We start from the raw sequence: 13,425 nt of genomic DNA on the forward strand, positions 1-13,425 counted from the left end.
TGCCTCTCTGCCTCTCTGCCTCTCTGCCTCTCTGCCTCTCTGCCTCTTCCTCTGTCTGCCATTTCCCACCCACACTGTTACCTGGGGCTGAGGACCAAGGCTTCCCAGGTTACAAATAAAAAGTCACCTCTTACACTTAAGAAATCAAAGCCTGCACTAGAAGGTTTCTAGTGAGCCCCCTCCTTCAGCAATAGGTCCCCCTACCCTGAGCTCAGCCCCACCTAAGTCTGCAGACATCAACAAGGGTCCAAAATACTCCACCTCATTTGATCTCCATCTTGTTCACAAGTCACTCTGCATTATTGGATCATCGTCTTGTCGGGCCATTTAGCTTTTTTCTCTCCTATTTTTTTGAACTTCCACAAGACACAATCTGCAGTAGAAAGTGTGCTGATCAACACAGAAGCCCTATGTCTCCTCTGTTGGCCTCCTCCAATCTTGTGTTCTGAGAGAGCTCCCCACACCTCTTTTTTTTTTTTTATTGGATGATTTATTTACATTTCCTATGTTGTCCCCTTACCCCATCCCCCACCACCCCCTCGGAACCCCCAATCCCCTCGCCCCTCCTCCTTCTTCTCTGTGGATGTAACCTCTATCTACACCCCCCCCCACTCCCACCTCCCCACCCTCAAAATTCCCACCCCCTGGGGCATCCAGCCTTCATGAGGTCAAGGTTCTCTTCTTCCACCTATGCCCAGCAGGGCCCTCCACTTTTACATATTCAGCTGAAGCCCTGGATCCCCCCCTAAGTGCTCCCAGGCTGGTGGTTTAGACCCTGGGAGCTGTGGTTGGTTGGTATTGTTGCTCTCCTCATGGTGCCACAAACCCTTTCAGCTCCTTCAGTCTTCACTCTAACTCCTCTATTGAGAACCCCATGATCAGTTCAATGGCTAGTTGTGAGCATCTGCCTCTGAATATGTCTGACTCTTGAAGGCCTCTGAGGAGATATCCATATCAGGCTCTTATCAGCATGCACTTCCTGTCTTCCACATCAGCATCTACCTTTGGTGATTGCACATGGGATAGATACTCAGGTGGGGTGGTCTTGAGACGGCCCCTCCTTCAGTTTCTGTCCCTCACTTTGTCTCCATATTTGCTCCCTTGAGTATTTTGTTGCTCCTTCTAAGAAGGACCGAATCACCCTCACTTGGTCTTCCTTCTTTATGGGCTTCATGTGGCCTGTGAGTTGCATCTTGGGCATTTCAAGGTTCTAGGCTAATATCCAATAATCAGTGAGTGAATACCATGTGTCTTCTTTTGTGATTGGCTTACCTCACTCAGGATGATAATTTCTAGTTCCATCCATTTACCAAGGAACCTCTCGAATTCATTGTTTTTAATAGCTGAGTAATACTCCATTGTGTAAATATACCACATTTTTTGAATCCATTCCTCAGTTGAAGGACATCTGGGTTCTTTCCAGCTCCTGGCTATTATAAATAAGGCTGCTATGAACATAGTTGAGCATATGTCCTTGTTATATGTTCGAGCATCTTCTGGGTATATGTCTAGGAGTGGTATAGCTGGATCCTCGGGTAATGCTATGTCCAATTTTCTGAGGAACCGCCAGACTGATTTCCAAAGTGGTTGCACCATCTTGCAGTCCCACCAACAATGGAGGAGTGTTCCTCTTTCTCCACACCCTCGCCAGCATCTACTATCACCTGAGTTTTTAATCTTAGCCATTCTGACTGGTGTGAGATGGAATCTCAGGGTTGTTTTGATTTGCATTTCCCTGACGACTAAGGATGCTGAACATTTCTTTAGATGCTTCTCGGCCATTCGAGTTTCTTCCGTTGAAAATTCTTTGTTAAGCTCTATACCCCATTTTTTAATAGGGTAATTTGGTTGTCTGGAGTCTAATTTCTTGAGTTCTTTGTATATATTGGATATTAGCCCTCTATCAGATGAAGGATTGGTAAAGATCTTTTCCCAATTTGTTGGTTGTCATTTTGTCCTATTGACAGTGTCCTTTGCCTTACAGAAACTTTGCAATTTTATGAAGTCCCATTTGTCAATTCTCGATCTTAGAGCATATGCCATTGGAGTTCTGTTCAGGAACTTTTCCCCTGTGCCCAAGTATTCGAGGCTTTTCCCCACCTTCTCTTCTATTAGTTTCAGTGTATCTGGTTTTATGTGGAGGTCCTTTATCCACATAGACTTGAGCTTTGTACAAGGGGATAAGAATGGATCAATTTTCATTCTTCTACATGTTGTCTTCCAGTTGAACCAGCACCATTTGTTGAAAATGCTGTCCTTTTTCCACTGGACAGTTTTAGCTCCTTTGTCAAAGATCAAGTGACCATAGGAGTGTGGGTTCATTTCTGGGTCTTCAATTCTATTCCATTGATCTTCCTGCCTGTCTCTGTACCAATACCAGGTAGTTTTTATCACTATTGCTCTGTAGTACAGCTTGAGGTCAGGGATGGTAATTCCTCCAGAAGTTCTTTTATTGTTGAGAATAGTTTTCGCTATCCTGGGTTTTTTGTTATTCCATATGAATTTGAGAATTTCCTTTTCTAACTCTGTGAAGAATTGAGTTGGGATTTTAATGGGGATTGCATTGAATCTGTAGATTGCTTTTGGCAAGATGGCCATTTTTATTATATTAATCCTGCCAATCCATGAGCATGGGAGATCTTTCCATCTTCTGAGATCTTCTTCAATTTCTTTCTTCAGAGACTTGAAGTTCTTGTCATACAGGTCTTTCACTTGCTTGGTTAGATTCACACCAAGGTATTTTATATTATTTGCAACTATTGTGAAGGGTGTCATTTCCCTAATTTCTTTTTCAGTCTGTTTATCTTTCATGTAGAGGAAGGCTACTGATTTGTTTGAGTTGATTTTATAACCAGCCACTTTGCTGAAGTTGTTTATCAGGTTTAGGAGTTCTCTGGTTGAAGTTTGGGGGTCACTTAAGTATACTATCATATCATCTGCAAATAGCGATATTTTGACTTCTTCCTTTCCTATTTGTATCCCTTTGACTTCTTTTTGCTGTCTAATTGCTCTGGCTAAGACTTCCAGTACTATATTGAATAGGTAGGGGGAGAGTGGGCAACCTTGTCTAGTCCCTGATCTTAGTGGGATTGCTTCAAGTTTCTCTCCATTTAGCTTGATGTTGGCTACTGGTTTGCTGTAAATTGCTTTTACTATGTTTAGGTAGGGGCCTTGAATTCCTGATCTTTCCAAGACTTTTATCATGAAGGGATGTTGAATTTTGTCAAATGCTTTCTCAGCATCTAGTGAGATATCATGCGGTTTTTTTCTTTAAGTTTGTTTATATAGTGGATTACATTGATGGATTTCCGAATATTGAACCATCCCTGCATTCCTGGGATAAAACCTACTTGATCATGATGGATGATTGTTTTGATGTGGTCTTGGATTCGGTTTGCTAGAATTTTATTGAGTATTTTTGCATCGATGTTCATAAGGGAGATTGGTCTGAAGTTCTCTTTCTTTGTCGGGTCCTTGTGGGGTTTGGGTATGAGTGTAATTGTAGCTTCATAGAACGAATTGGGTAGTGTTCCTTCTGTCTCTATTTTGTGGAATAGTTTGAAGAGAATTGGTATTAGGTCTTCCTTGAAGGTCTGATAGAATTCAGCACTAAAACCATCTGGTCCTGGGCTTTTTTTAGTGGGGAGGCTTTTGATGACTGCTGCTATTTCCTGAGGGGTTATGGGACTATTTAGATGGTTTATCTGCTCCTGGTTTAACTTCGGTACCTGGTATCTGTCTAGGAAATTGTCCATTTCATCCAGGTTTTCCAGTTTTGTTGAGTATAGGCCTTTGTAGTAGGATCTGATGATTTTTTGAATTTCTTCAGTTTCTGTTGTTATGTCTCCCTTTTCAGTTCTGATTTTATTAATTTGGATACTGTCTCTGTGCCCTCTGGTTAATCTGGCTAAGGGTTTATCTATCTTGTTGATTTTCTCAAAGAACCAGCTCCTGGTTTTATTGATATTTTGTATTGTTCTTTCTGTTTCTATTTGGTTGATTTCAGCCCTGAGTTTGATTATTTCCTGCCTTCTACTCCTCCTGGGTGTATTTGCTTCTTTTTGTTCTAGAGCTTTTAGTTGTGCAGTCAACTTGTTAGTGTGTGCTCTTTCCAGTTTCTTTTTGTAGGCACTTAGAGCTATGAGCTTTCCTCTTAGCACTGCCTTCATGGAGTCCCACAAGTTTTGGTATGATGTGTCCTCATTTTCATTGAATTCTAAAAAGTCTTTTATTTCTTTCTTTATTTCTTCCTTGACCAAGTCATCATTGAGTAGAGAGTTGTTCAGTTTCCATGTGTACGTGGGTTTTCCATTGTTTTTGTCATTATTAAAGACCAGTCTTAGTCCGTGGTGATCTGATAAGATGCAAGGGATTATTTCAATCTTTTTGTATCTGTAGAGGCTTGTTTTGTGACCAATTATATGGTCTATTTTGGAGAAGGTACCATGAGGTGCTGAGAAAAAGGTATATTCTTTTGTTTTAGGATGAAATGTTCTATAGATGTCTGTTAAGTCCATTTGGTTCATAACTTCTGTTAATTTCAAAGTGTCTCTGTTTAGTTTCTGTTTCCATGATCTGTCCATTGCTGACAGTGGGGTGTTGAAATCCCCCACTATTATTGTGTGAGGTGTAATGTGTGTTTTGAGCTTTAGTAAAGTTTCTTTTATGTATGTAGGTGCCCTTGCATTTGGAGCATAGATGTTCAGAATTGAGAGTTCACCTTGGTAGATTTTTCCTTTGATGAGTATGAAGTGTCCTTCCTTATCTTTTTTGATTAATTTTGGATGAAAGTCGATTTTATTTGATATTAGAATGGCTACTCCAGCTTGTTTCTTGGGACCATTGGCTTGAAAAATTGTTTTCCACCCTTTTATTCTGAGGTAGTGTCTGTCTTTGTCACTGAGGTGCGTTTCTTGTATGCAGCAAAATTCTGGGTCTTGTTTGTGTATCCAGTCTGATAGTCTGCGTCTTTTTATTGGGGAATTGAGACCATTGATGTTAAGAGATATTAAGGAAAAATGATTGTTGCTTCCTGTTATTTTTTTTATTAGAGGTAAAGTTATGTTTGTATCTTTTTTGGGGGTTGTTGGAAGATTACTTACTTGCTTTTCCTAGGTTGTAATTTCCCTCCTTGTGTTGACATTTTCCATCAATTATCCTTTGAAGTGCTGGGTTTGTGGGAAGACATTGTGCAAATTTTGTTTTGTCATGGAATATCTTGGCTTCACCATCTATAGTGATTGAGAGTTTTGCTGGGTATAGTAATCTGGGCTGGCAATTGTGTTCTCTTAGTGTCTGTATGATGTCAGTCCAGGCTCTTCTGGCTTTTATAGTCTCTGGTGAGAAGTCTGGTGTAATTCTTATAGGTCTGCCTTTATATGTTACTTGACCTTTTTCCCTTACTGCTTTTAGTATTTTTTCTTTGTTTTGTGCATCTGATGTTTTGATTATTATGTGACGGGAGGTATTTCTTTTCTGATCTAGTCTATTTGGTGTTCTGTAGGCTTCTTGTATGTTTATGGGCATCTTGTTCTTTAGGTTAGGGAAGTTTTCCTCAATAATTTTGTTGAAGATATTTACTGGCCCTTTAAGTTGGGAATCTTCATTCTCATCTATACCTATTATCCTTAGGTTTGGTCTTCTCATTGTGTCCTGGATTTCCTGGATGTTTTGAGTTAGGAGTTTTTTGCATTTTGCATTTTCTTTGACAACTGTGTCAATATTTTCCACCGTATCTTCTGCATTTGAGATTCTCTCTTCTATCTCTTGTATTCGGTTGGTGATGCTTGCGTCTGTGACTCCTGATCTCTTTCTTAGGTTTTCTATCTCCATGGTTGTCTCCCTTTGAACTTTCTTTATTGTTTCTATTTCAAGTTTCAGATCCTGAATGTTTTTGTTTAATTCCTTCTTTGTGTTTTCTTCCATTTCTTTAAGGGATTTCTGTGATTCCTCTTTAAGGGATTCTATCTGTTTACTTGTACTCTCCTGTATTTCTTTAAGGGAGTTACTTAATTCCTTCTTATAATCCTCTATCATCATCATGAGAAGTGATTTTAATTCTGAATCCTGCTTTTCAGGTGTGATGGGGTGTTCAGGGCTTGCTATATTGGGAGAATTGGGCACTGATGATGCCAAGAAACTTTGGTTTCCGTTGCTTATGTTCTTGCGCTTGCCTTTCGCCATCTGGTTAACTCTAGTGGTACCTGCCCTCACTGTGTAAAACTGGAGTCTGTATTTCCAGTTATCTTGCTTATTGCAGAGCTCCTCAGAGTCCAGAGGTCTCTGTGGTCTTATGCTCCTAATCTCCTGGGTGGAATAACTCCTGGGACTCAGGCCACCTCTTGGATCTGGAAATCCTTCTGCTCTGAGTGCAGTGGGTCCTCGATGACTCAGGATTCAGTTTCAGCTGCTCTGAGTGCAGTGGCTCCAGCTGCTCTGAGTGCAGTGGCTCCTGGATGACTCAGGATTCAGTTTCTCAACAGGACAGGAGCAGACCAACTCTGTGTCTGCTCCAGCCCAGAGGACCAGGCAGGGGCAGAAGGGAAGTGGAATTCCGGAGGGGCGGGGTTTGGGTAGCTGCTGTGCCCTGGATGTCCCTGGTTCCCCGATCTATCTCTGGGGTTTAGGGAGTGAGATGGAGTTCTTACCAGCTGCTCTGAGTGCAGCGGCTCCTGGATGACTCAGGATTCAGTTTCTCAACAGGACGGGAGCAGACCGACTCTGTGTCTGCTCCAGCCCAGAGGACCAGGCAGGGGCAGAGGGGAAGTGGAATTCCGGAGGGGCGGGGTTTGGGTAGCTGCTGTGCCCTGGATGTCCCTGGCTCCCCGATCTATCTCTGGGGTTTAGGGAGTGAGATGGAGTTCTTACCAGCTGCTCTGAGTGCAGTGGCTCCTGGATGACTCAGGATTCAGTTTCTCAACAGGACGGGAGCAGACCGACTCTGTGTCTGCTCCAGCCCCGAGGACCAGGCAGGGGCAGAAGGGAAGTGGAATTCCGGAGGGGCGGGGTTTGGGTAGCTGCTGTGCCCTGGATGTCCCTGGCTCCCTGATCTATCTCTGGGGTTTAGGGAGTGAGATGGAGTTCTTACCAGCTGCTCTGAGTGCAGTGGCTCCTGGATGACTCAGGATTCAGTTTCTCAACAGGACGGGAGCAGACCGACTCTGTGTCTGCTCCAGCCCAGAGGACCAGTCCCCACACCTCTTACAGGTCTCACGTACTGGGGACAGGATCCTGCTGAGGACCTGCAGGCCTTTGTAGCCATGGACAAAAAATAGTAAGCCTGAGTGTCAGGAGCCAGCACTTCCTAAAGAGACTCTACTTCCTAGAACAGGCTCCAGCCAGGCCCTTCTTATAGGGTGGTGAGCCACCATCTAAAGTTTGAAATTTCTCTAGCATCCCCCCTGCTGTGTGAACTTGAATCAATTTCTTTAGTCCCATGGGGCTCATTCTTTTTGTCAGTAAAATGGGCTTAATTATAATATCCACCTGATGGGGTTATAAAGACCTAATGGGAAGCTGGGCATGGTGGGGCATGTCCGTTCTGCCAGCATCTGGGAAGTGAAGGCTCGAGGACCAGAAATTCAAGGTCACTGGAGGACAGCCTGCAAGAGATAGTGTCTTAATATATGTATACCTCAATGAGACATTGCCTAATTTTTATTCCATTCACTTATCCATAGTTATTTACCGGATGAATAGTGAGGTACCATTTTAGCTGGAGTAACACAGGAAACACACTACCTGCATCCTTGAAACTTAGCTCCTAGCAGATGATACTGTATGAAGTGTGTGCATGCCTGCACTGTGTGTGTGTGCGCGCATGCATGCGTGTGTGTGCGTGTGTGTGCACGCATGCACACATGTCTATGTTACTGAGGATGGATCCCAGCATGTGAGGTAAACACTGTGCTGCTTACTTGCGTCCATAGCAGTCATATGTAATACTATATATACAGAGATCTCTTAGCATGTCATCTGATGTATGATGCCTGTTTAAGAAATGGGGAGAAAGGCCTTGTATGGTGGTGCCAACATGTAACTCCAGCACTTGGAAGGTAAAAGCAAGAGAATCCAGAGCTCAAGGTCAAGGTCACCTTTGGCAACTTAGCAAGTCTGAGGCTATTTTGTCTCCAAAAATATATATATATGAGGAAGAGGACTTCTTATTGTTTGTATTCATGGGCAGAGTTGGCCTCCACCTCACCTGGTCCTAAAGTGAATGAGACCTCATGAGCTCAAGATGGTGCCTCTACAGGGCCACCTCTGCACTGGGGGACACACCAGGTACACATTGTTTCTGGCGCCTAGATCTTCTCTTTGGGCATCATGTCTACACCATACTCTGCTCCCAGGGATAACTATTGGTCCCAATGTGTATACACCATAGTGCACTTCCAATCCCTGTAAGCCGAAGTGTCTCCTAAAGGATGGCATAGGACGCCTCGGCCAGGATGCAAGACATACGCCCCGTTAACTCTGCCAGTGTTTGCCTGCACAGTCCATCCCGCCCAGCACATCTGAGAGAACTTCCCCCAAAGAAGGAGAGAGGACATCATCCCCCACTGGGCTTCTCCACCGTCTTGTTCTCTGTGACCCTTGACAAACTCCCTTCCTTCTCTGGAGTTCCTCCCTAAGAAAATGAAACACACAAACCTGACACCAGCAACCCTAAAATGTGGGGAAGAGGCCTGTGAAGAGAAAGGTTGGACAAGTGGAGGGTGGACTGATACTGGCGCCTTTCTTCTTCCTTTTATCCCTGCTCCTCACTGCCCACTCAGGATGACTAGCTGGCTATGGCTGATGGGAGGGGCAGATCCCTGTGCCAGGCTCAACTGAGCTCAGCTGGGGCCCTTTGTCACCCAACGCTTGCCGGGGCCTCGGCTGCTGGTGTTAGGTATCCTGGCAGATTGGATTCTCTTCCTGGCAGCCCACAGTCACTGCACTCCTGCACGGGTGGCCTGTACAACAGTGAGAAGTGACGCCCTCCTCCTTGCTTCCAGAGGGACCTGTGGGCTGCTGGCCGCTGTCCTTGGTGCTGACCGGTGGGGGCTCCAGGTGAGGGCTCCATGGATCCCAGCTCTTGCAGGAAACCAAAGCTCTGGACTCAAGGACAGCCTCATGAACACATGTGGTGGCTCCTCTGACACAAGTCTGAGTTCTTGGAGGACTGTGGTGGGGGCTATGGGCACAGATGGGGCCTGTGAGAAGGAGTGTTGTAGGGGAGGTGTCAGGGGACCTATGGGGAGAGGAATTGTGTCCCAGACTGTGTTTACAAGCAGCATGTGTAAGTACATAGGGCCAGTCAGAGAATGGGAAACAGGGTCTGCTGTGTGTCTATGAGGGGACATTCAGTTACATGCCTAGAAATGAGACAGTGTGTGACAGCATGCATGAAAGGTGTCTCCATCAGGGTGTCATGAAATGCATCCTTATGCTGATATATCTGTGACCATGGAATAGGCACAAAGAGGCAGTTAGTGGGTTGCATAGCTGGGTTGTGTTTGACAAGTGGGCATTTGCACCCCACAGTATGTGTGGGAATTCCGTGTGTCATGTGGACATACCCTAGGACTTAAATAGTATGGTAGCCAATGGACTAGAAGTATGGTGGTATGTTGAGAGAGTGAGAGCCAGGTGTGTGTGTGTGTGTGTGTGTGTGTGTGTGTGTGTCAGATCAACACCTATTCCTTGACTTTCCTAGGTCTCTGAATGTCTCGCCTTCATCACTCATTCTGTGATTATATTCACAGGAGCTGTCTCGACCATGTAGATACCAGCCCCAGGGATCAGCATGGGCCCCACTGAATGGAGACTCCTGGGTCAGCATTCCTGAGCCTCTTCGGCCCCTGGACCTCACACCACTCCTGGGGACACTCCTCAGAGCTCTCCAGTGCTGTCGCCAGCCCACCTCAGCCATCACCTCCTCCTGGGACTCGAAGTTGGCTGCCTCAAGCAACTACCCTCTGGTGAGGGTATACTGAGGACAGCCACACACAGCCATCACCCAGAGGCCCCTTTTCCACTGCTGACCCTCAGGCCCAGCCTGAGCAGAAACTTCAGCAAACATGGGTGATATGACCAACAGCGACTTTTACTCCAAAAACCAAAGAAATGAGTCGAGCCATGGGGGCGAGTTCGGGTGCACCATGGAGGAGCTGCGCTCCCTCATGGAACTGCGGGGCACCGAGGCTGTGGTCAAGATCAAGGAGACATATGGGGACACTGAAGCCATCTGCCGGCGCCTCAAAACCTCACCTGTTGAAGGTAGGTGTGGGAGGCTTACACTCGGGCTGCTCCAGGGTGGAGTTGGCTCCAAGGTCTGTGTCTATGATGTCTAACAGTGGGGACGTCTCCAAGGGAGACTGAAACACTAATGTCTTCAGGTTCTAGCTATGTTCTAGCAAGGAGGTTGACTTTCATCACATGTCTGACTCGTTCCACTTGTGAAGAATATGACAGTAACACAGTTGGGCGAGGACTGCGCTCTGGAAGGAAAGTGACAAATCAGCCTGAAGGGGTGTTCACTGCCATCTCTGAGAACCAAGAGGCGTCTGGCTTTGAGGTGGGGCAGTTGAGTGAGTGGAGGGGACTCAACAAGGGGTCACGTCCCGCTCACATGTGTCCAGACACAGCATGGGCTCCACACCTTGGTGGTAGCTCAGAATCCAACCTCCAGCCTACATCTCTCCACCATGCACATGCCTCTGTGTGCCCTCCTCATGGCTGGCTTGGGCACAGACCCACAGCACTGCAGACAGGCAGCCAGTTGTAGTTATCACAGTATGCCCCACCTCCAGGTTGCAGGGGCAGTTGTGTGTCACAAATCCAGGCTCTGGATAAAGAGCACAGGGACAGGGGAATGGGCTGAGGAGCCAGCTATAGGCTATGCAGACAAGATGGTGGATGTCCTAGTGGGCTCTTTCCTGGAGAGTGGGAGCAGGGCTGTTTTACAACTCCACAAAGTGAACAGGCCTGGAGGGCTTCCAATGAGAAGCACTCAGCTGCTGCTGCTGATGGTGGTGGTGATGGTGATGATGATGGTGATGGTGACGATGACGGTGACGGTGACGGTGACGGTGATGGTGATGTCTTTCCAGTGGCAACCAGAGATGGAGCATTTCTAAGAGGCAGAGTAGAGAACCCAGCCCTGCTAAGGCTCCATTTTTACTAGTTACCCACTGTGGCCATGTGGGAAGCTTTCCCTACACAAAGCCAGAGGCACAGGCAGGTAGCTCTACCCTGACTCCTCCATGCCTGTGACCTACAGCAATGGCTGCCGTGAGCCCTGGCCTCTTCCTTTAGAATATGAAGCTAGTGTTTCCTGTGCAAGAGCTTTATGTATAGTTGGACCTGCACTCAGTAAGCAGCAAGTGTGCTTTTTCTAAGTGGATAGCAGTTACTCGCTCAAGCAGATTGCAGTCTGGGATATGGGTGGCATCTAGGTTTGGAGAAAACTGTCTCCAAATCCTTGTGTTCATAACTGGGCGCTATTACACACCATCCCTGGGCCACTGGTGCTGAGGCTGCTTTGTGGGGCTCATGGGTACCTTGGGGCCCAGCCAGGTAGGTTGATGGCCGCATATTAGTACCCTGCCATTTCTGGGTGTCTACTAGGTGTCTGTGCTCTTTCCTCTTGGGTCTGCCACTTTTTATTCTGCCTGCCCTCGTGGATACCTTGCCCACTGGCTGCGCTAGAAGTCTGGAAGCATGACTTGATGGGGAGAGAAGGCATAGAGGAAGCATCTATTCTAACTCCAGGCTTGAAAACAGCCACATGGGGTCCTAAGAAGGGTGGGGACTCTGCTTGGGGATCCTGCATCTCACCCCCAGTCAATTTCTGGCATAAGGGACCATGTTCACCTGCCATACGGCTTCTAACTGGCCTGCCAGGAGACACAAATGCCTGAGTGTCCTTTGCCTTTAAGTAGGAGACCAGAATGTTGCTTTAATTGTCACTGGGTTCTGGTTCTAGGGGAGCCGTCACCATCTCCCCAGGCAAAGAGCAAACAGATAAGAGTTTGCTGTGTTGGGATCTTTAACATGTGTGCCCCAGATTATTAAGCCCATTTCTGCCAGCCAAGCTCTCTAGACTCCAGAGTGTTGGGCCGTATGTGACCAGACCTTAGCACTAAACACAACCATTTCCAAATGCTCACCGTCTCTGTACATCTAGACTAGGGCAGGGGGGCAAGTGTGACCTGAGGATAAGAACTCGGTCTTCTTTCTATGTGCACGCAGCACCCAGCCTGGTACCTGCCACCAAAGAAGGTTGAAGAGCTGTCCACTAGCACCCTGAGGTGTGTCCACTGAGTTCTCCAGCCCACAGAGAGCCCTAGCAACAGCTGAGCATTCACTCGGCACATAGCTGGGAGTGAGTATGGGGATAGCTGATGCTCCCAAGGAGCAGTGAGGCAGGTGGACAGGGAGGATCTGGAAAGCTTCCTGATGGAGGAGATGTTTGGACTTGACTATGAAGGAAAGAAGCAGGAACATGTGTATTGTGACACAGAATGCTGCTTCTTGCAAAAGTCCAGACACAGGACACGGTGAGAAGTTAGGCACTAGGTGTAGATGTGAGACTGGTTTTTTGTTTTTTCCTCTGTCTGTTGATCAGCCAGCCACGTGCTTCTGGGGTTTTGGCTTCTCTAGGCTTTGGTTTGCTTCTCCAGACCTAAGGTTTCTAAGAAGAAAGAGCTCTGAGGAGGGAATGCCACCATTGGATTAACCAATCCTAGGGTATTGGTTTCTAGAAAGTTCCTTCAGGGTATCTGGAGAGATGGAAATAAGGGGAGGGGCAAAGGGGCAAACTGCTATAGATCTCCAGGTGTGGAGGACCTGGGTTCAAATCCCAGCTCTGCCACTCTCCAGCTGTGTGACTCTAGGCATGTTACTCAACCTCTCTGTGCCTGTTTCCTTATCTCCATGGAGCTAATGATAGCAGTGACCTTCTAGGCTTATGGTGAGGATAATGTGAATCAGTCCCACTTTGCCAGGGATACAGTTGGTTGTGAACACTGAATGACACAAACCAAACACCCAGTGTCTGGATACCCAGCAGGGATGGCGCCCATCAGGCATGACGTTTGTTGTTCTTGCCATTATGGTAGAAGCAATCACATTCTCTCAACAAGGTGATCTGTGAATGTTTGGATCCATGGCTGGTGTTCCGGGCCGCCCCCATGCATGTGTTCCTTAAAGCAACTAGACCACTCTGCAGATGTGCAGAGGCCACTACTAACTACCACTCAGACAGGTACAATGTCAGACCCAGGGGCATCCCCTGATAGACCAACATGAGCATAGCTGGGCTCCCATAATTCCTTTCTCCCTGCTGTCTCGGGTTTGGTATCTGGACTGGGTTTGACCTTATGATTTAAAGATGTGGTTAGCCCCTGGCCCCAGCCTCTAATTCAGAAGCCACAAGGT

At 46.5% G+C, this 13,425-nt stretch overlaps 1 protein-coding gene across 3 annotated transcripts in view; it reads left to right on the top strand.

Moving 5' to 3' along the window:
• The window catches only part of Atp2b2 (ATPase plasma membrane Ca2+ transporting 2), a 156,342-nt gene that overhangs the window by 46,229 nt on the left and 96,688 nt on the right, over nt 1-13,425 (top strand). For all 3 annotated transcript variants that reach the window (XM_028788637.1, XM_028788640.1, XM_028788638.1), the window contains exon 2: nt 9,750-10,263. In XM_028788637.1, coding sequence (XP_028644470.1) covers nt 10,065-10,263 — 199 coding nt within the window. In that variant the 5' untranslated portion in view covers nt 9,750-10,064. The remainder of the gene's footprint in view (nt 1-9,749; nt 10,264-13,425) is intronic.

This window comes from Grammomys surdaster, unplaced genomic scaffold (genome assembly GCF_004785775.1).
Source record: "Grammomys surdaster isolate TR1022 unplaced genomic scaffold, NIH_TR_1.0 125756, whole genome shotgun sequence".
Classification (NCBI taxonomy): Eukaryota; Metazoa; Chordata; class Mammalia; order Rodentia; family Muridae; genus Grammomys; species Grammomys surdaster.